Genomic DNA, 24546 nt, shown 5'->3' with positions numbered 1-24546 from the left:
TATACAAATCCACAAAAAGCGTGGAAATATGCACCCGTTAACTGAACTGCCAGAGAAATTTCTCAACAAATGCTTCATTTTGGGATCAAACTCAAGTTTTCAGGTATTGCTAATCTAAATCACTCAGAAAGCAGTCTGGCTAGCAGGACCAGTGGGTAGGAATACACGTGGGATAGATTATTTTAGCTACACGTTGTATCTGCCAGTAGGTTGGAGCTACCAGAAATTCAGATCAGAGTTCCATTGCCCTGGGGGGAGCTTGGGGATTAAGGACTGATTTCAAGGTGTGTGCAAGTGTAGATATTTAAATGAATAGATGAATAAACCTTCCTGTGGGGCTTGTGAAACTTGGGTTTGGATCAGAGTTAACTTTCCTTGAAACTCTGTGTAATCAAGCATCACCTTAGGGCTCTCAAAAAGCGCCTTCTACCTGTGTATGCAGTGGCATTGGTGAGGTTAACTTAAGGGTAGTCCTGGGGTACTGGGTGTTGGCCCCAGGAAATTCTGGATTTGCATGAGTGTGTAGCATTGTGGCAAACAAGTCAGCAGATGAAAAATATCTGCAACTGTATAGGGGACACTTGGAAAACATCTTCATAAATATAGATATTCAAAGAACACATGAAATTAAAGGGTTTAGAGATGAGGTGACCAAATAACAAAATCCTAAAGAGAGTATATAAGAATGATTACATGAATTGAAAATTATCAATAAATCTTCCAAGGTCTTTCTTGATCCCAAGAAGAAAAGTCCCAATAGTAATCAAATTGGTCACACTGGGAAATCTAGACAGGTAATCTGATACATAGGATGTAACAAGTGGGTTCAAGAACAGAATATTAGAGATGGTTTGAAAAACAAAATCATTGAGAAGGATTAATTTAATGAACCTAAAGATGATAATGGATTCTTGTTTGGAAGAATAGATAAGACATACAGAATTTTAAAATAATTATTCTTTTGATGAATTGGGCAGTGGTATGAATAGGAAAGAAAACCTAAAATGAAAATAGAACTAATTTTTAGACAACTTTCCTATAGTTTTCAAAGGTAAGAAGTATTCCAAAGACAAACATAAGAGATGTAATATGGAAAGAAAAATGGAGTTTTGACTTAAAAAAATTTCAGCTGTAAGAAATTAGGAATGAATGGGAAGTTAGAATATGCGAAGATGTAAAGATGCAGGGCCTAAAGTTTTTATTTTAATAATAGAGGATATCATCTTTTGAATAATAAATGGGCATAATTATGTTGCTGAGGTGACTGAAGTGTTTCTCCAGAAAGGTTAATCTTGGATGCCACCTACCTAAATATGATACACACGTCTGAATGCAGGGAAGATAGGACCCTGGGAAATAAGACAAGATTAAAGAAGGAAGTTAAAGACTAGCTTCAGAGATATAATATGAAGAAATAAAATTTTAAAGTACTGCACTCGTTGAAGATAAAAAATGATGAGATGAGAGTAAAACCAGGAGCTTCGGACTTGGGGGACCAGGAAATTAATGTAGACGATGAGGAGGACTTTATGCTGTACCCACCACCAAAGTCACTGAGTGCAGGAAGAATACATCTCCTTAAGGAAAAGACCACAACACAGACATGCTTCAAATCACAAATTCAACTTAACACCCTCCCAAAGCCATAATTAAGGTAACTTATTGGATGTCACAAGAAATTTTATACCCTTTCTTCAATAACTTTAAGAAACAGATTTTAAAGCTAAAGATTTTAAAAACGGATTTAAATATATGATCAGACAATATAAAATATTATTGTTTTCTTTAAACATATTTCAAATTGACCTAGTCATCCACATAGCATATATTCCAAGGTGATGAAATTTTTGAGAAAGAGCTAAAAAGGCACATAGTGATGCGTAACAACGTAACTGAACTTAAAATCAAGGTCATGAAAACTTCATTTGAAATAATCTTTAATACAACTACACACCTTACTCTCTTTTCATAAATTTTGGTCATAATGGCAAACCAAAGAGTTATTTTACATTTTTTAATCCATCTTCACAGTAGGAAAATAAATAGTGCCTTGTTAAAATCCTATTATCTCATCTTTTGTTTCAACAATACTTATTCTATGGTTTCTGTAATCATCAGATGCAAGATAAAATAAATCCTATTAATAGAATGGTTTTCTTTCTAGTAACAAACTGTAAATTTCCTATGTATTATTTCTATACATTATTTAAAGAAAAAAAGAAAACATCATTATGAATATAAATTAGTTCCTAAATTTTGGACGCATTTGTAAGTAATTTGTCCACTATTAACTAGAAAGTATGTCAAAAAGTTGAGAGTATGGCAACAAACTGTAAACATAATTAGCTAATCATAATTAGTTTCACCATTTTCTTTGGTGAAAGCTTGGGTGTAAAGCCATTTAAAAAAGGCTTTGCCATACTCATTTTAATATGTGCCAGTTGCTGCCACAAAAGCATTGAGTATCCATATTTAAATAAATTTTCACAAACTAACTATTAAAACTAAACTTAAAAAAAGAAAAAGAGAGGTATTCTTGAGAGATATTATATATAATAAACTGGAAATGAAACAAAACACAAGAGGGTGATTGTTTTATTTTAATGTATCTTCTTACTTGGAGGAATGTTTGCACTCACTATTCTAACTTAAGCAAAAGCATTGTAGAAAATTTAATATCATCACTAGGGTGCAGTTATCACTGGCACAAATAACTTAAGGAAATCAATCAAGATTATATATAACATGGATGAATCCCTCTATCAAATTCAACTTGAACACTACCTGTTGTAACTTCTTTTACATCAATAAAATGAAACGAGTAAAAGTTAACTAAGAGCCCCAGCATCTGAATCTCTTTTAATCATAAGCCATAATTATTAAATTATTGGTTTCTAAGTAGCATTTAATATAACAAAAATCTGACAGACAGGTTGAAAACAAATAATTCTAGTTTGGAGTTAAGAAAAAATAACAATGTTGATTACAAAAATAACTGTTGAACATATGCATCAAAAATGTCTCTCTTAGGACAGTGCAATTAAAATACGCTCATGCAAATACCACTTCCCAGATAAAACTATAAAGAATTCCCAGCCCTGACTATAGTGTACTTTAGTTCTCCACAAACATTATATCTACTCATTTTTACTGCAGTCAATTTAATTCCAATCACACACACAAACACACACGCACATACACAGCAGTGGGGAAAGAGAGAGAGAGAATAAAAAAAAAAATCGACCACAAACAAAATAGTTGATTAAGGGAACTTCATTTTCAAAAACTAAATGATGCCCCAGAAGCATTTTAACCAAAAGCATATTAGACACCAAAAAAAAAAATCATTTATATACATACATATGTATGTATATACCTATATATAATACATATATAGTGGGTTTTTTCTCCATATCTTTAAACATTCAAAATTACCTGGACAAGTCTTTTTGATATTAAGATTGGATGGGATTTTTCCCCAAATACACAGGTTGCCTTACGTATGTATTAGACAGTATAATTTTACTTCCACAAAGACTTTGAAATTGCTCTATCCTGGGACAATGTGGAACTCTATGATGCTTAGCTGACTATACAGCCACATAATTGCCCATTTTCACTGCTTGCAATGAGGCCTGACAGCTCACCAGTTTATAGCAGTGGCAGATGACGAGAGAAAAGAAGTTTCTTGTTTTTTAACTTCCTTTTGAAAAAGATTTCCTGAAAATTTAGCATTAAAAAAAAAAGGCTTATGAATAATGGAACACACTGCTACACTCAGCCAGGCTTTATAGCCTTGCAATATTCCTATCATATGGAACAAGATCCAAAAGCTGCAGATAAAGCAATGCATTTAAGAACTTCTTCAGGTAACCACAAAAAGAGTAAATATAAATAACATTTCTAATTACCTCTGTTGAGTGATGCTGAACTGTTTATATCTCCAGTAATGAAGGAAGACTCTGACTGCTTTCGGACCGTGTCATTCCACATTCTACGAATTCGGCTCTGGAAGAGGGAAAAGGAAAAAAAGACATGAACTCACTATGCAATGAATTTTCACACAAATCACTCTTTTTTGTTTTTGTTATAGTTATATGAGATCTATATTTCTGGCATATGGCAAATATACAACTTTTACATGCTTGTAGTACAGTAGCATGGAAACATCAAAAACTAAATTAATGACAATAATTGGTTCTTATTAAGTGTATTCTTAATTGCTATACCATGCTGTACAGTAGAGAATATATATATAAAGAAATTTAAAAAAAAAATTGCCCATACTAGAAATAATTATAACTATTTAAAAGGAATAAATTGAATGCACAATATCAATTTAAACATGCAGATATACAGAAGTGTACTCTAGACAGAATTTAATAACTTGATTTCTAGGGTAAGACAAATTTTCATTGTAACTTTTGTGGGAACGGGATAGTTAAATATGCATTAAATTGCAAGTTTTATTAACAAAATGTATACTTAAGATTTCAGAATCTTGCAAGAAGAAATAGTTTGGCAACAAAAAACCATGGAGTATTATTAAAATGCTACTAAACAGCATTTTCCATAAATTTAGTAAGATCAATGTAATCTACATTGTAATTTACAAGTTACATACTATCTTGACTTTTTGTTTCTTTTGAAGGAGATAAAGGAAGTCAATTTACCTTTATTCATTTCTTCACAGTAGAAAGTTTTACAGAGAACTGAACATTCTTACATTATTATATACATCTAAAATTCAATTTCCTAAGTATCTTACAATTCAAGAAAGCACCACATATTTTTCCATTGGGGGGGTTAATTTTTCTCTGAGGTTTTTTTTTCTGCTATTTTATTGAGTTAGGGATCAAGAAAGTATTAATAATCTTGTGAGCAGGAAACAATATTTTCAGAAGCTTTTCTGAGGATGAAAAAGTTACAAGAACTATTACTAATACTAATGGTGAAACCAAGCTCACAAATGGCCTAAGTTCCAAACATATTTGAGCTACTTGATGGGTACCTAATCTTAAAATATTACACAACTGGTTTTATGAATCTTGGGACATGTTTGTTCCTTGGAACTGTTCTCTACATTGTTATATAGGTTAGCAAACATATACATACAAACACACTAATAAAAGTACAATTAGAAAACTGGTTCAGTAAATCCTGCATTTGAAAAATGTTTCTATTCAAAACTCTAAACTGAAATACTGGGAATAAATCTCTCACACTTGCTTTATTAGCTAATTAATTTAAAATATTAATTACCCTCTACTTCATGCCAAATAATAACCTGGAAAATATAAAGGGGAAAGGCAAACAAACATCTTTGCTTCATGGAGTTGCTAGACTAGTACGTGGCAGATTAATCAAATATAAATTAACAGAAATAAATGCAGAAGTACAATGTGCCCTCAAATCTCCACAGAAGCATTGTTTATTATAGCTGAAAACTGTGAACAACTGCCACTGCCTATCAAAGGACAAATAAATTATAGAATAATATACAGCAATGAAAAGAAAAAAGCAACATAGCCTCTTGCAGCAACACAGATGCCCAAGAAGCAAGACATAAAAGAGGTGTACAGGATAATTTCATGTAAATAAGTATTAAAATACATGCAAAATAAAAACTACCTTTAAAAGTTACAGTGGTAATTGTGTTTTGAGGTAAACATTTGAGGAGGGTTCAAAGGGTTTCCGAGGTACTCTCCGTATTCTAATATTTGATTTCAGGACGGTTAAAAAAGCACAGTGCCATACATCTATATTTTGTGCGCTTTTGTTAATGTTTACTACATAATTAAAATAACTTTTAAGTGCACGTAAAAAGAGGATACATCCTTGTCTAGGAAATCTGAGGACACTGTACTGAAGAAGTTACACCTCCACTGAGAGTTGATGGAATTTATGTTGGTTGTTAGGTGACATTCATTTGAGCTGCCCTCATTATCTCCTGTTACCATCTTCTGTTAGGCTCCCCTCCCTGGGCTGGCCACGCCTGTTCTTTGTTGGTCCTTAACATGCCAAGGGTGCTTCTGCCTTAGGTTTGCTACAATTATTTCTTTTGCCTAGAAGGTTACGTGCCTTGATATCTGTATAGATAATTCTTTCATCTCTTTAAATTTTCACTCAAATATCCTCTCCTTAAAGAGACCAGCTTGATTACTCTATTTAGAATTGTATTCCATCCACCCAACTCTGCAATTTCCACCACTAAGCCATTGCCATCTTCTATAATATGACATGTTATATTATACTTCTTACATTTATATTTAATCTCCAATGCCTATATTAGGTGTAAGGCTCTAGAAAAGTAGAAATTTTGTCCTTTTTTTTGTCCTTTGATGTATTACACACCTGAAATAATGCCTTGTACAGGGTAATTATTATCTGTATATACATAAATACAGTATTTAAATGTTTTAATTATGAAATCGAAATAACATAATTTCTATGTTATTTCCTCTGTGAATTTTCAGGTACTGACTCGTTGGAAACCTCCCAAGAGTTCCCTGAAGTAGGCACTCTTGTTCATTATAAAACTGAGGTTTAGAGGCTAATTAACACATCCAATATCACAGTCCTAATAAGTGGTCTAATCAATATTTGAGTCCAGTCATCTGGCTTCTTATCTGGGAGATGAACTCACTATCTACAGCAAATAATGAATACGTATAGCATAGTGAGCTGTTTGGAGAGGAAAAGGAGAAAACAAGAGAGTATTGCAGGCAGAGGAAAAGTATGTAGTATTGGCCACAGAGCTAACTCTTAAATGTTCACGGAATGAACCAGGACAAGTCTTAGAACATAAGAGTGAAAGAAGCAAGTCACAGAAGACCACCTACAATAAGTAAACAACATCTTTTCTGGAGATGAAGAAACTGTGAGAATAAATCAAGGAAATGAACAAAAGTTAGGAGCTTGTCTCTGGTAGGGAGGCATAGTAGATTCAAGAAGGGAAAACATAGTAGGGAGGCATAGTAGATTCAAGAAGGGAAAACATGTGGAAAATATTCTATTTCCTAAGTTGGATGGTGATTTTATTACTATGCCTCTCAATTTAATATATGCAACATATATTCTTTTATGTTTCAAACATTCTATAACAAAAGTAAATACATCTACAAAATCAATAAGGAAAATAAAAGATAAATAATCGAACAATTAATGCAAAATCAAAGTGGAAAGGAAATTACTTCAGTCCAAGGTTTTTTTTTTTTTTTTTTTTTGCTTTTCAGGGCTGCACCTGTGGCATATGGAGGTTCCCAGGCTAGGGGTCAAATCAGAGCTACAGCTGCTGTCCTATACCAGAGCCACAGCAATACAGGATCCAGGCTTTATCTATGACCTACACCACAGCTCATGGCAATGCCAGATCCTTAACCCGCTAATAGAGGCCAGGGATTGAACCCACATCCTCACAGTCACTAGTCAGATTGGTTTCCGCTGTGCCACAACAGGAACTCCAGTCCACAGTTTTTATAAATACACACACACACACACACACACACACACACACACACACACACACACACACACACCCCAATCCTATGTACATCTCTGTGAATACATGTTTGTGTGATGATGGGTATTGCCAACCTTTTATAAGTGATGAGTACTAGGAAGAGGTATGGGGATCAACAGGTGGAGAGGATTTTTACTTCTCAGTCTTGCCAGTCACACCCCTCCATCGCCTACATAGTAGCCACATGATCTTTAGTACATATGGATGATTTCCTGTCACTTCCTTTTCTAAATGATCCCATTGGCTTTCTAAAGTAATCAAAATAAAATCTAAACTTCTATACTCTTACACATACCTCAGGATCTGACTCAAGCCTCTTTGACTTCATCTCCAATTCACTCTTTTACCACTTTGGCTAATGACATTCTTCCTACTCCCAAATCTCCAAGCTCTCGCCCATCGTAGTGGTTTGTATCGGATGTTCTCTCACCTGTAATTTTCTTTCCCTGAATGTGCTCTGCCTGTCATCTGCCCAAGGAGCCTTTGTCTAGCCCTTAAACCACGAACCACCTGGACTTTCTGTGTCATATCACCATACTGGGTTCTTTACCAGCTCTCATAATCTGATCCTCCCTGTCGGTTTATTTGTTTATTGATGAATTGCCTGCCTTTTACAACTAGAATGAAAGTTATTTGTCTTTTAACCAGTTTGTCACCATAGCTTAGAGGACTGCTAGGCATTATGTAACTCAATATTTTGCAACAACAACAACAAAAATATAAGAATTGTTATTTTAAAAGTTCTCTAATATGAAAAAGGCATCTATACACCTGGAATTTTACCTTAATATCAGTGAGTGTTTTAGACTTTGCTCATGGAAGTTCACAGTTAATAGGAAATATTTATTACTTTTACCTAAACAGACTGGATTTAAGTAACTATCACTTTATGCAGGGTTTTATTGCATAGTTAATCAGAGTTAGTATTATATTAAGTATAAGAAAACAATGTAAGATTTTCGCCCAATATTACAATCGTGGTTCTATAACTATAAAAGTGAAAAAATGGCACAGCTTAAAATACATATCTGAAATTATATCCTGTAATAATGACACGATAGTTAAGTGGTAGCCACTCCAATTTACTGAGCATGTACAGTTTGTTGTGTTTTGTATATATTAGCTCAATCTTTCTAACAACATAAGAAATCAGTATTATTACCACCACTTTACATATGAAACAACTGAGGATCAACGGAATTTTTTTTTTGTCCTTTTTTTTTTAGGGTTGCACTTTCTGCATATGGAAGTTTCCTTGCTAGGGGTTAAATCAGAGCTGCAGCTGCAGGCCTACACCACAGCCACAGCAATACCAGAGCCCAGTCTGTGGCACCAGGACATTTAATTCACTGAACAAGGCCAGGGATCGAGCCCTCATCCTCATAGATACTAGTCAGGTTCTTAACCTGCTGAGCCAAAATGGGAATTCTGGGTCAGTGAAATTTAATAACTTGTTTTGTGTTACAGCTTGTACATGGCAAGGCTAAAATTTAAAGCAAGGTCTACCAACCCACCAAGTTTACGGTTATTTTATTAAGCTTATTGCCCTATCTTGTAGCTTAGAAGTAATGCTATACATTGCAAAACTCTGTTTTAACATAATAAATGAAACTCCCAAATATTATAAGGGCATATGTCAATAAAATGACTATGCAATAATAGTTGAAGAGCTTGACTTTATGAAAGTTATGCAGAAACAAATAGAGTTAAATGACAAACAGCAATTTCAATCTGAAAATTGTGGAAAAGACTGTCACAAAAAGAGAGGCAAGGATTATCAGGTCAAAAATAAAGGAATGGATTACCAGGAGGTCATGCTGGAAGCTTAATCCAGGTGTGTCCCCACCCTTAAGTGAAAGTTCAGATTCCTAACTGGCAAATTTAGTAGTCCAAAACTCAGAAATCTTAGTCTGCCCAACTTGTTACATTTGTTCCTCCTAATTTACAACTTTGCAACCTCTATTACTCAGGCATAGAAATAGTAAAATAAATTCAAATTATTAATAATTGCACATTATATGTAGGAATAAGTTTGATGATCATTATGATAATTTGTGGTTGTTAACTGAAGTGTTAAGAGGGTCTGATAGGATGGACAGTTATATGGTAATTTTAAAATTTTTAGTTGAAAATATTAGATTGCTATTAGAAATGTGGTTTTATTTTATTTGTAAGATAAAAGAGAACTCCTTTAGTGTGAGGAAAGTGTTTCTGCAACTTTGTTCACTGTCTTTGATTTGTAAGAGTTTTTCAAGTGCTAGTTAGGTGTGTATAGCTGTCCAGTCTGACAGTGAGTGTGTTTGAGAGAATAAGATATATTAGATTTGAAAATTAATTTAAAAGCCAATTAGGAATGAATCATAGAACAAATGAAATGATCTTTTATTTTATGTATAAAATTACCAAACTTTTAAAAATAGATTATACTTTGAGCTAAAAGAATAAAAAATCTAAGTTATTGATTTATAATTTTTTTTAGGAATTTAAATTCAAGTCTTCCTTAGAAAATTTCAATTAACAACACTGGAAAAAAATAATTGTTCTTCCCACCTAACTGTGCAATCTTAAAAACATCAGTCTGCTAGTCAGAACCCAAACTCATTCAGGCAGGACCCACATATGCCTTTTATTTGACTAGCTTATTTTAGCATCCTAGAGTTGCTGCACTTTCTATATAATCGTCTTCGGACTGACACTGTGATCTGAGAAAAATGGATGACGGTTACTTAAAAGTTTAAAATTTCCTTGGTGAGGGATGATATTTAGTGCTGGACTGATGGAGTAGCACTTAGGACAGTTAAATCAATGATGTTATTATGGTCGATTCTTCACTGCCCCAAATTGCTCCTTGGCTTACCAGCATTTGATATGGTATGAGCTATAACTGATTTTACTAAACATACCTATTAATAAGTAAATATTTCACTATATGATAACTAGCAATCATATAATTATTATTATATTAATTATAATTATTATACTAATAATTATTAATTATTATACTAATTAAAAGTAACTAACTCAATTATATATACAATATTACTTTCTTAATATATATATTATGTAATAGTACTGTCTTAGAATTTTGGCAGAAGTGCTCAAATCCTTCCCTCACCTTCTATTACTCATTCAACTAGGAACAATCTGAAATCATTAATTATCATAAAACACACTTAGACCCTAAATTTCAATTTTTTTTGGAATTTGTTTGCTTAAACTTCTGTCATAACCAATTTCATTCGAGACACACTAAAAAAAATAAATAAACCAATTTTTTGGTGTTAAATTCTTGGGAGAGAGAATAGATCTCATCAACAAGGGATAGCAACTCCTAACAGAATCTAGGTAAAAGATATTTCATTTTAATTAATAAATATTGTTTACCTGTGAGCCTGTGGAGTAGCGCCCAGGAGTTCGAGAACCAGACGTTTTCCCTGAGCCAATGGAACTCTCTGTACTTTTGCCACTACAACAGTGCGTTCGCAGGCACTTCCCATACTCTTTCCGTACCTGGCCAAAAATATTGATTTCTGTTAGCAAGTAATTAATTTCTTCTAGAAAACATAAAATATATGTGTTTTATTTTTAGATAATTAATATAATATTTTTTGCCCTATAGATACAAGAAAGCCTATTTAGCATACACTTTATATATTTTTTACAATATAAAATAATATTCATAGTGTTAAGACTGAAATTTTGCATAACTGGAGCCTTTTAAAAAACATGCAAGCATGCACATGTCTAACCACACCAGAACGAGACAGTCTCTTAGTTGAAAAAACAAAAGCTTAAGACTCCTCAGGACATTATTTTTAAGCTTCATAGATTTGATATGAAGTAGCTTATTGGTATAACTGTTCTTTAGGAAGAGGTCTAGTGAGGAAGTTAGAGAGAAGACGGGATAGAGAAAGGAGAGGGAGAAAGAGAAGAGACAGAATATTATAAAGACAGAATAAAAAAAGAGTGTTGGGCTAAGCATATTTTTAAAATGTATATTTCTTTGAAGTTTATTTCTCTTAAAAGAGATCAAATTTTCAACTTTAAGAATATAAAATTCCAAAAAATTTTTTTTTGTCTTTTAGGGCCACACCGGTGGCATATAAAGGTTCCCAGGCTAGGAGTCAAATCAGAGCTACAGCTGTCGGCCTACACCACAGCCACAGCAACGCGGGGTCTGAGCCGCCTCTGAGACCTACACCACAACTCACGGCAACAGAGGATCCTTAACCCATTGAGTGAGGCCAGGAATGAAACCTGAGTCCTCATGGATACTAGTTGGATTTGTTTCCACAAGCCACAATGGGAACTTCTGTAATTAAATTCTTAATCCTGATTATAGTATAAAAATCATAGGATAAAAGGAGATAAAAAATTTTAGCTGATATTTTCAAAAAGGAAAATACAGCAACAATTTTGGGGAAAATTTGATCATGTTTAAAAAATTATATAACTTCCAATTTAATCAAATAAGACATACAAAAATAAATAGAACAATCAAGAAAAATAATTGCCCACCATTAGTTCATCAACTAAAAACACATTGTAGGACAATTTACCGGCTTAACATTCACATATACATTGTTATTCCTAGGACTTTATGATTTCACATGAGTTCATAGGGTCCAGAATTTGTGACAACACAATGTTATTTCAAACAAAGTTATTAAGTATGCTTTTTTGAGAAGTGCTATTTAGAATTAAAGGTAAAGAAAAAGTGTGAATGATAACATCAAAATTATAAACATTGTATCTTAATGAACTAAGAATGAAGTTCAGGAGTTCCCGTCGTGGCGCAGTGGTTAAGGAATCCGACCAGGAACCATGAAGTTGCGGGTTCAGTCCCTGCCCTTGCTCAGTGGGTTAATGATCTGGCGTTGCCGTGAGCTGCGGTGTAGGTTGCAGACACGGCTCGGATCCCACGTCGCTGTAGCTCTGGCGTAGGCTGGTGGCTGCAGCTCCGATTAGACCCCTAGCCTTGGAACCTCCATAAGCCGCAGGAGCGGCCCAAGAAATAGCAAAAAGACAAAAAAAAAAAAAAAAAAGAATGAAGTTCATTCTTCAAAGACACAGCAGTCAGAGATTAACTATATTTGGATTTGGCTGAAGAAACTCATATCCATTGAGTGTTTATTATGTGATAGGAACAATGAGATAGTCAGGTGACTCAAAGCTTGGAAGACCAGCACCTACTGGAAGGAGGTGGGAAGACCCAGAGAGGCTTCTCAGAGAAGAGGGCTTCGAATGACAGGTTGGAATTTGTCAGTTTAGAGGATGAAGTTGAAAGAAAAGGATAGACAAGAGAAAAAAAGGCATTCAGTGTGAACAAAAGAGGGAGGCATGATGTACTAAACTGTGAAGCCATTCTCTGATTAGTAATACAAAATTATATGTTAATGTATTTAAATTATATTAATCTGTTTTCCAACCCATCTATTTTATGCTACATTTATCAATAATTATAAATAATTATTTTTATTCACTCTTTAGGGGCCAATTCATACTTTTATTTTTTTTAAAAAAATAAGTCTATGCCCAGACTTGTGCATGTGTCCAAGATATGTGTGAGTTTGGGAGAGTGAGATGAAGAAGCTTCTACTTTTTGATTGGTATTTCCTAGGAACTATGGTAGGCTCCTCCCTCAAAATGATTCTGGAAAATAATTAATAATCATTATTTACATTTTATGGATAAGATCACTGAAAAGGTTCAGCAATGAAATTAAACTGAAAGACTAAAAAGGTTAAGCCATGTGCCTTGTGTGAAAAAAATCCAAATCCTATGGATGCTCTATGATCAGAAAGCTCTTATTAAGATGGCACATTTATAATATTAATATAAGATCAACACAAGGCATAATATATTATTAAAATTATTAGTAATCTATTGATTATCTTCTCTGTCTCTGGAAACAATTAGGACAGACATTTAATTAAAATTTGAGGAAGCTTAAAATAATCTCCACCCAAAGGTAAATACTCTCATTTATAGTTGAGTAATTTGTGCTGAATTTATGAAGCATCTCCAAGAACCTAAACTTTGATTATCAACTATATCACCTTTTTTTTTTCTAATATACTCAACAAGTGATATTTTCCTTCTTAGAAGAGAAAGTATTTCATAATGAAGTGATTTAAATCTAAATAAATATTTTGGGAGAAAGAGAGAGGCAAAGAGAGACTGAGAGATAAAGAGAAAGACAAAGAGAAAGTGTGAGAGAGAGACAAAGAGAGAGGAGAGAAAGTGAACCACTCCCATTCCTGTTACTTACAAAGGCAGTGGGTATTGATACTGACATACTGTGATATTGTATACGCCACAGGAATTCATCACGGACTATTCACATTTACTAACAAAAGTTAACTGTTCTGAACTGATTATATAAACAACCAGTAAATCAAGATATCTCGTGATACCAAGTACCACATTTAGCAATATTACTTACTGAATCATTATGGATTTCATTTTTATATGATTAAATTTGAAATGGTAAATAACGTGTTTTAAAAAAAAGGAAGCAAAATAACATGGAGACGTCCATGAGATATTTTTCTTTAGATTACAATAAAATATATTTGATTGCTTAATCATTTGCATATTCTAATCCACTATGTCACATGATATTCCATCTTATCCTCGTCAGTTGGAGTATCTTATTTCAACAAGAGGGTGTTCTAGAATATATAAAAATGGGAAAGAAAATACACTTGACCAATGGAATATAGTTGTAGAGTGATTAGAAATAAAATAATTATTAAACTTTCTGAGATGTATCACATAATTGAGTACACAAGAAAAGAAAATGACAACGTTAATGTCACCATTGGAGGGATACTTGTGACTCAATCACACAACACACATTCAGAAAAAGACTGACAACTCCAAGTGTGATTTTTGTTAAGGAGCTGAATCAATTAACCAATAAAAAATTATCTCAAAAATGAAATATTTCATATTTCTATAATCAAATGTAGGAACATCTACATTAACATGGGCATATTATTGAAATTCAATGGCTTAAAGAAAATCACCTATAAAAAAGAGGATTGTTAAAATGTCCATAAGATCCACTGCTATCTATAGATTCAATGTAATCTTTATAAGCATTCCAATGATATTATTCACAGATATAGAAAAAAATTCCAAAAATTTGTACAGAACCATGAAAGACATCAAATAGCCAAAGCAGTTCTGAGCAAGAACAGAGATGCAAGCATCATGTTTCCTGATTTCATGCTCTACTACAAAGCTATAGTAATCAAAACAGTGTAGAATTGGCATAGTAAGACACATAGACAATGAAATGGATTAAAGGCCCAGAAATAAACCATTCCACATACAGTCAACTAAAATTCGATAAGGAGGCCATGAAAATTTAATGGGAAAAAGACAATCTCTTTCATAAATGGTGTTAGAAAGCTGGATAAACACATGCACAAGAACGAAACTGAACTCCTATCTTGTATCACCCACAACATTTAACAAAAATAAGTTGAAGACAAAACATTAAGACCTGAAATCACAAAACTCCTAAAAGAGAACAGAGAGGAAAAGGTCCTGGACACTGGTCTGACAATAATTTTTTCGATATAACATTGAAAGCAGAAGCAACAAAAGCAAAAGTAACGTTGTACTACATCAAACTAAAAAGCTTGTGCATAGCAAAAGAAACGACAGAATTAAATGGAAATCTACAAAATGAAAGTATATGCAAATTATTTATCTGTTAAGGAGCTAACAGCAAGAATATACAAAGAACTCACACAACTCAAAACCAAAAAAAAAAAAAAGCAACAAATCCAATTTAAAAATGTACAAAAGAAATTAATAGACTTTTTTTTTTTTAATCTTTTTGTGTTTTCTTGAGCCTCTCCCGCGGCATATGGAGGTTCCCAGGCTAGGGGTCAGATCGGAGCTATAGCCACAGGCCTACGCCACAGCCATAGCAACGTGAGATCCGAGCTGTGTCTGCAACCTACACCACAGCTCAAGGCAACGCCAGATCCTTAACCCACTGAGCAAGGGCAGGGATCAAACCCTCAACCTTACGGTTCCTAGTCGGATTCGTTAACTACTGCACCACGATGGGAACTCCTAGACTTTTTTTTCTAAGACATACAAATGGCTAACATGAAAAGATGCTCAATATAGCTAATTAGAAAAGCGCAAATCAAAATAACAAGATATCATTTCACATCTATTAGAATAGTTATCATCGGAGTTTCTGTCCTGGCTCAATGGTATATAATGGAATATTATTCAGCCACAAGAAAGAAGGAAATTCTGCCATTTGCAACAACACTGGATGGACCTTGAGAGCATTATGCTCAGTGAAATAAGTCAGAGAAAGATGAATGCTGTATGGTATCATTTATATGGGAAATCTAAAAAAGCCAAACTCATAGAAACAGATTAAATTGGAGGTTACTAGAGGCTGAAGGGTGGGGGAAACAGGGAGATGTTGATCAAAGGGTACAAACTTCTGGTCATAAGATGAGTAAGTAGGGATCTAATATATATAATGATGATTTTAGTTAACAATACTTTATCCTATCCTTGAAAGTTTCTAACACTAGGATTGTTAATCCCTGAACAATATATGTGAATCTAATCAATACACTTAAACTTATACACTGTTACATCTCAGTTATACTCAATTTAAAAGAAAAAAAAAGAGTAAAAGAAAAATCTCCTAAGACCACTTCCGTAATTTTAAAGGAAGTTATCGCTCTTTTTTTTTTTTTTTTGGAGAAAAAAGGAAAAGTGAATGATAATTTCATGTCTTCTATATTCTCTGATGTTGGGCCAAGTTTTTGACACTCAAGAAAAATGCCACCAAAATTAAAGAGTCAAAACACAGAATGGATGAAGTATAATATGCTTATTACCAGTTATTAATCACAAAAGTAAGCTTCTAAATCAGGGCCTAGTGCTTATCTTTATGAAGGGCTAGGTAGTCACTTTTTCCAGTTTTGTGAACCAAGAGGCAAAACCAAAGATAATGTGTATGACTTATTTAAAATTTTAAATATGTCCATTTAAAAATGTAAAAACCATCCTTGGCTGAGTGACTATAAAAATTAAAGGCAGCTGGACAAATGTGGCCCTCAAGCTATAGTTTGTTGAACTCTATTCTAATGAATCACAAAATCGAGCTTGATGACATATATTTAAAAAATTTCTCTTTCAGTTCAATATGTTCAATATCCCAAAAACTCTAGACTTGTCTTTGGATCCTGAGGTTCAGTTTCTCTACCTGGATATCAAATACAATGATGTATATTTGTAAGAAAATAAAAATAATAATTGTGAAAACTCTTGGGAAAAATAGATAATCCCAGTCAAAGTAATCCCAATCAAAACAATCCATGCATAAAGCAAAAAAAAAAATCTTTTTGTTCTGTAGAAAATTTCAATATTCACATTAAAATTTAAAATTTTTTTAGTCCAATTTCTAGGTAATATATAAAATAACTGATCAATCTGGTTCACTATATTTGAAGACATTAGTATAACTATGATGGCCCAATATTCCCTTTTTACATAGACAAAAGCTACCTTTTTCCCTAATCTCCTGATTTTCCTCCCATCTTTCCACCTATTTCTCTTGACAATCAGTTATGGCTTTCTTCTACCAAGATCAAAAATCTTTCCATGTGTTTAGTCTCTGACTTCTCTGAAGTGTTTTACAATACTGACCACTATCTAATTCTGGACCTTTCCCCCTATCTTTAATTCAGTGTATTTCTTTTCATTCTTCTCCTCAGACAGCTGTTTCCTTCCATTTCCATTCTTACTCATCACTCCCATGTCTCCTGCTCTTTCCACTCATAGAGTGTAGTAGACTTCTGGCTGTTGGTAATATCCAATTCCTCATCTTCCTGGGATAAAAATAGTATACTCTGTTTCCCCTGCAGCCTCAGTGGTACCACTGGTTGTGTCCTCCCTGATGAAAGATGAGTAGGGGGGATGGGAACCACTTCCAGACCTTTTACACAAGATCCTTTCTCAGACAGCTGGATGTCAACAGCCCAGGTGACTATGAAAATTTAACAGTGAGGCTAGTTGAGCCTTCCTTGGGCTGTGTCCCCCGTGAGGTACCTCCATCAATTGGGCCATGAGTAAAAAAATAAATATTTGCTGAGTTAAGTGGCTAGTATTTGGGGTGTGTGTACACATTATTTGGGAAGATTCATCCATTCCAACATACCTCTTTTCTAAACTAATTTTAATCCATTAGATTATAATCCATCCATTCTAACATCATAATCTCTTTTCTTTTCTGTAACCCACACTCAGGGCCTGAGTCATCACTATTATTCTAGCCTGTATTTAAGATCATGTCAACACATTTTTAATACCTACCACCACATAAAACTGAAACAGAGTAAAACTGGATTTAACTTGACAAGTGGACACCATTCTCAACTTTTATTTTTGGTTCCATTAGTCTCTCAAGCCAAAAATTTAGAGATAGATATGTTTACTCTTTATTTTACTTTCCAAAGAATAAAAGATCTTATTATTTTTTAGAAAAATAATCTATTTTGTCATTTCATTTTCAGAGCCATTTCTTAATATCTCATAATTATTTTTATTACCTCCATTTTACACACGAGGAAACTGGGGCATATAAAGGTTAATTAAATGGCCCAAATTCACATAAGCCTTTAAGTAGAGGAACCAGGATTGAGGCCTAGACTTGGCTCAGGAGTCTATCTGATCAGAACTACAAAGACCATATTTTTAATAGAATTAAAAAGTGTAAGATGAAAAAATCAATCTTGAGACTCAAAAAAAAGCAATATAAGTGTCTAGTTGCTAAAATTTACTTTGAAAATGAATATTTTAGGTTCCTGTAGAATGTGAAAAATCACAACAGACCAATATAAAAATTAAACACTGCATTCTAATCATCAAAACATAGATTTTTATAAAAGATGCTTTTAAAGAAAAGTACAGAAACTTTTAGTAAATATTCCACTATTCATTAAAAGACTAATAATTAAAGAATTATTATTATTAAAGAGTAAGAATTAAAAGAATGACAAAATATTTAGACATTTATATTTTCTAGTATATACAAACTAGTTTTTAAAAAAACAGGAAAAAAATTTCCTATGCCACACCATATATGTATATACCTACATACATATATTCCATGCCTCCATAACATGTTAGAAAAGCTACTCCCTAGTATACAAATTCCATATGCCTACCAATAAAAATATCAAAGTCTATAAGGTCAAATCTAGAAGAATATAATTTTTATACATTGTCCAAATCAAAATATTTTGATGATTTATGCTTGCATTTTATGTCTGTTTTGTCTTTACTATTATAAAAATGAAGCAAATGAAGCAATACACATGTCTTACAGGCAAAAATATCAAGAATGATGTATGTTATGGGTACTTTGCTATCACAGAATGTATGCCATTTACACTTGAACAGACGTCTAGCTTACCTTCTTTTGTAGGACACAGTGGAAAATGAATATAAACATTCCCTGTAGAGAATTGAAAATGGTGAAGAGATACGCCATGATGACTGTGCTTTCATTAATATACATGAGTCCAAAGGCCCAGGTCAATCCTAATAGGCAGAGAAGAGCTATTGCACCTATAACCCATGACCTGCAGAGAGAAGAGAAAATCAAGGCTTATTAAATCATTTGCCCTTAATTGCCACAGTCATATTATATCAACAATACTGACACTGGAAAAAAAATGTTACAGTAAGTTTTATTGACAGAAAATGTAAGACAGGTGGTACAAGTACTTTAGATTTTATGGGAACTTACAAGTTTTCAAGCTTGAGGATATACACATGAATGAAAATGTTATGAACACAACAATTCATTTAAGCAAAAGCAGATTTGTACTATTAAATTATTCATGTATTTGCAGCACATATGCAAATGATATGGAGATGTAATTATGGTGAATGGCAAGGGAGAAAGTTTATAAGGCTGTGTTAGTCTCCACTGGTCTCATTGGTATGATAACATTTGTTGGATTGGACTCTTTCCATTAGTGCTTCATCTGATACTCTTTTGCCCCATTTTTCCAAATTTCCTCTTTTTCCATAAAAATGTAGTGTTTACTGATAAAAACAGAAGGAACCAGTATATGGAACACATATATATACATTTTAAAAGTTCTATCTGTCTGCTTCCGTAGTTAAGCAGAAAAAATGTGAGATAAAGTAGCTAGGAAAAAACAGTTCTCCTCTAGATCACCATCTACTCTTTCAACCTCTTGGTTTGCTGTCTTCTGGGATACACTGGACTAGACTTTGGAAATCAGGTCATTGGCAGCTTTGTTGAAAAGAAGCCTAAAGGCTCAGGGCATCTTCCTGTCTTTGGTGTGTCTGTAAACTCAAGGGAGGAAATGAAGCTGAGAATGGGATGGGGAGGTATGAACGAAGTAGTCCAGAATGGAAGACGAATTCTCACTCACTCCATCCCCTTAGTTTCCTCCAAGCTGCCATTCACAGTAGTAATAAATGAGTGACAAAAGTCCATATATTTGTGGTTATGTGTTATGTATTTACTATCAACATTCAATGAGCTTTCCAATAGATGGGAATTCAATAATTGAAAATGGAATCTTCTCAACTCCTAAGTATATGGAATAGGAACAAGCCGGTCCAGATCTCTATACTCCTATGAACACACCCTTTCTTTTCTCAGTACACCTTCCATGAACAGGGTAAACTAGTATTTCTTTTCAGCAGACTATTATCTTCTATTTACACTGTCTAAGGAATAAATGTTTATGGGGATTAAAACTTTGCAAAAGTAAGGGGGAAAAAATCACACTTGTTTACTATACTCTAAAGCTGGGTTTAATAAATTCTTTCAGAGAGAACTATATCTTAAGAAAAACATGTCCCAAAGTAGTCAAATATTATCGAAGTCTTATGAAAATTAAACTCAAATCGTTACCATTTTCTTTCTACAACCATCAGCCACTATATTTTAGATGTAAATGTCCATTAAATTTAATGTGCTTTATTTAAAACATTGCTATTGGAGAATAAAGAATCCCTAAAGAAAGTCTGTCATTGTATGTGTCATGTTTGCTTATATGAATTAGAAAACATCTTAGATGTTAATATTTTAGTCTACAAGCAGATTCTGAAACATGAGAACTTTCAAAGTAAAGCTCTCAGCTTCTTACAGATATTGGAAAAAGGAAAAATGGGAAGAATTGCCATTATTAAATCAAGGCAAAATTGCTACTCAGATTTAGAACTGAAGTGATAGGATAAAATACACAAGTCAGCTATTATCCACTAGAAAACACATGATGGGCCCAAGTGTTAATGATATAAAACAGTGATGAGCCCAATTTCTAAAGAAAAATAAATAAGCGAGAGCATGAAGAAGTGAAATGGTATTGGATAAATGAAAACAAAGGACTCTTCACCAGAAGAACAAACTGAAAGTCTATAGCAAGATCACCTAGACGTTGCCAATCTAGAGTTTATTGTTGCAGGACACGTACTTTTTAAATGTTTAAAGGGAAATATTAACATCTGTGCTTATTCTTATTACATTAGTACAGACTTGCAGCTTTGTTTCAGAAATTTAAAAGATATGTTCATAAGCAATTAGATCAATAATCAACTAACATGTCAAGCTTGAAAGAGATGATTTTGCATATGTAAAATTTAATTTTTGACGGAGGTATTTTTCCCCCTTTTTGGATATTTACCAAAAAAAATTCATTAATGTCAATTGCACCTGGGTAGTTTCACACCCATAAGATCATTTGAAGATACAACACTAAATCATAAAATAATTTTTGATGAATGATGTCCAAACAAACAACAGAAATGAGGGCATATGCAGCACAGAGGAACACATCACAATGAAAGGAGAAAGCTATTAAAAGCAAAACAAGTCTGTACCACATAAAGTTGCTATTACTGTGGCACTGAATTCAGGTGATATCCAATTAAAAGAGGTGAAGCAGAATTTTTGTGGCAATACACCTGCAGCATATTACTCTGCATAGAAGTTAGAGGTCTGATTATTTTCCTGCACAGTTTGCTCTTCTGCCTCAATGTGAATGACAGAAGCTCTAATGATTTTTCAGTACTGATCTGACAGCTGGTTCATGGGACCACACTGATAAATGGAATTTATCAGCCATTCAGGTCATTCTTACTTGATGAAGGGTCTGTTATCCTCATAGCTAAAGAATGCATAGACATAAAGACAAGAACACCAACATTAGCATTTTATGACAAAGAATTTCATATGAAAAATACTCTTGGTCCCCAAAGGCCTCTGTCCCCCACCTCCCTAAAAAGCATCATAACCTTCCTTTTATATCTAGAAAGTCAATCCTAAAATGACTATGAGAACTTAAATAACAAGGAATAAAATCAATTTTACAATACTGCAATATCCCTTATGAGACTAAAAAATTCCATTTTTTCATCATGTGCTCATATTACCTGTGACTTGACAGAGACATTTATTTCTAAGAGATCACATTTCTCTAGAGAATGAGAAATCTTATGAGCAATCTGGAAAAGGCTTGGGGGCATACTTAAAATGACAGATTTCATGTCACCTAAAGGTCTCCTTATTCTATAATATTAGTAGGTAAGATTACTTAATTATGGACAGTACACTTCTAAGTAATTTAACTCACAGATGATTGACCTGAGTTAAATCTGAACATTATAGCCTTTTGAAAATAATAAACCTGACTACTTGAAAATTCTTTCTGGTAGTACACTGAGAAAAAAAAAATCTTTTGAATAATCTTTTGTAGTAATAGGAGCAAACAGCACCTGTTCAATTATCACTTATATTTACTAATTTATTTAATGTCATTCTCATACAATACTCCCCATGCCACATTAGTAAAGATAAGTTAGGGGATGTTTTGGATCATGGATTTTTTACATAGTTGCTGCTCAGTGAATTGTGATAGGACAGAAAGATAAAACTGTGTCCTCTTTTTCTCTTACCTCTTGCCAGAGGCAATAGTTTCTAATAATATGCACATGCAAGAACGCTCTTAGAAAGGCCCCAACTGTGATGCATTTTGAACAAAGAGACCTTTTGTTTAAAAACCTCACTCTCCGGGGGTAATGAAAGGGTACAGAGGAGAAAGAAAGCCCTGATTCGAAGCTAGTTTGCTTGAGGTTTACATGCTAGCTTTGTCACTTACTAGCTATTTGATCTTAGGCAAAAATTAATTAGCCTGTGGTTGTGTCAGTTTGTACATCTTTAAAATGGTGATAATTACAATGTAAGTTTCTTGTGATAATAAAATGAAAACTGTATACTGAGTGCTCGGAGCACTGCCTGATATATTGTGTTCCATACCTATTACATAGTTATTGTTAGACTATTTTAACACTGAAAATACAGAATTTCTCACCCAAAGAATAAAATGCCAAATTATAAATACTGAACAGAAATTCATTTGAGGATGTTCCAAGAGTAATATTACACTATAAAATAGATGTGATGGAAATAAGTTTGTAGATGGAGCAAGGAGTAGCTAACAGTGCTATCTAATATGGAAACTACTGGCCACATGGGTTTATTTAAATTTAAATTCATTAAAATGAAATAAAATATAAAATTCAGTTCCTTCATCACAATAGTTACATGACAGATACTCAAAAGCTTCAGTAGCTGCCATACGGGACAGTACAGGTCTAGAACATTTCTTTCTTCACAGAACGGTCAATTGGATGGTGCTGGACTAGGATAGCCAGAGAGTTCTAAGCCAGGAAATGGAATCCCAAGAGATATTTGAATAATGTCATGGATATGTGAAGAGATAAAGAGGAAGAATTTCTAAGAATTAACCATATTTAACAGCTGTAAACTGTGCCTAGGAAGAAAATCCTGTGCTTAAAAATTATATTAGCATTGAAAAGTTATAGAACATAATAACATATCTATTCCAGTATATGCATTCCCATTGCATCAGCATATTCCACCTGTGATGCCAAATGCATGATTGGAATGACTCTAATTTGTATAATACTATGTCAGGTAAAGGAAATTACAGAGGTTAGCATGTAGGAATACATGCAAAAATGCTCTACAAAATTGTATCTAGAAGTTTGAAAAATAAAATACAAAACTTGAACTACAACTGATAGAGTAAGATAATTGCTTTTAATGAGAAATACCCAAAAAGAGAGGTATCAGGGTGCAACTCAGAAGTTTCAGGTGGCAATTGTGGGGATCAGCCACTTGCTCTACTCAGTAACAATGGTCACAATTCCAGCTTTACTTAGAATTAGCTGTAGCCATGTGTTTAAGTAGTGTCCACTGAAACGTGACAGGACGTGAACTGTGACATTGCTGGGTTTTGCCAATTAAAGGATTGGAATTTGGCTTCCCTTTACCATGTTTTCCTTCTCTTTTGCTTTAAGAGAGTGACAGCAGAGCCTCAGACCCAGAAATGAAAGCTGTTTATTGATGTGGAGCCACTGTATTTTAGAGTAATTTTTTTTTTTTTTTTACCATGGCTTAGCCTGTGCAATAATTACTAAAACATTTAATTTGTATATTTTAGCTATAAGAACTCCCTTCAAATTCAATATAGAAATTCATGATAATGACAAAGAACTTTTCGTTACTTTTACCTCCAGAATGACATGAATTATATACAATGGTTCATAATCTAAAGATCACTAAAGATTATCTATAATATGTCAGCGCCTTTCATCATTTTGTCAGATACTCTATTGGCCTAGAGAATCTAGTCTTAGAATGTCTCTCCATCAAATCTAAATTAAATTAATGATAATGTTGCCATCATGTACAGTGGCAAAGCTATATGCTATTGATTCATTTTTTTATCTCTATAAAACATCTACAGATCTAGTTTCTAAAGCTAGATAATTTTCATTCTGATTTACCAATTAAAGTCCAATAAAAAAAAACAAAAACCTCATTCCAGGAGGTACAACTGAAATAATTTTACTGCAGTTATTTTAAGGTTTTATGAAAATATGGACACAAAGGCTTAAGATGT

General features: G+C 33.4%; 1 protein-coding gene across 3 annotated transcripts in view; it reads right to left on the bottom strand.

The window, feature by feature from the left end:
- The window catches only part of ADGRL3 (adhesion G protein-coupled receptor L3), a 512757-nt gene that overhangs the window by 22930 nt on the left and 465281 nt on the right, over positions 1 to 24546 (bottom strand). For all 3 annotated transcript variants that reach the window (XM_047798807.1, XM_047798808.1, XM_047798809.1), the window contains 3 exons: positions 18990 to 19158; positions 10907 to 11032; positions 3912 to 4008 (listed from right to left, as the gene is read on the bottom strand). In XM_047798807.1, the coding sequence (XP_047654763.1) occupies positions 3912 to 4008; positions 10907 to 11032; positions 18990 to 19158 (392 nt within the window). The remainder of the gene's footprint in view (positions 1 to 3911; positions 4009 to 10906; positions 11033 to 18989; positions 19159 to 24546) is intronic.

Source organism: Phacochoerus africanus, chromosome 10 (genome assembly GCF_016906955.1).
Source record: "Phacochoerus africanus isolate WHEZ1 chromosome 10, ROS_Pafr_v1, whole genome shotgun sequence".
NCBI classification, from domain to species: domain Eukaryota; kingdom Metazoa; phylum Chordata; class Mammalia; order Artiodactyla; family Suidae; genus Phacochoerus; species Phacochoerus africanus.
Note: the sequence above shows the minus strand (reverse complement) of the source record. Positions and strands in the feature narration are given on the sequence as shown.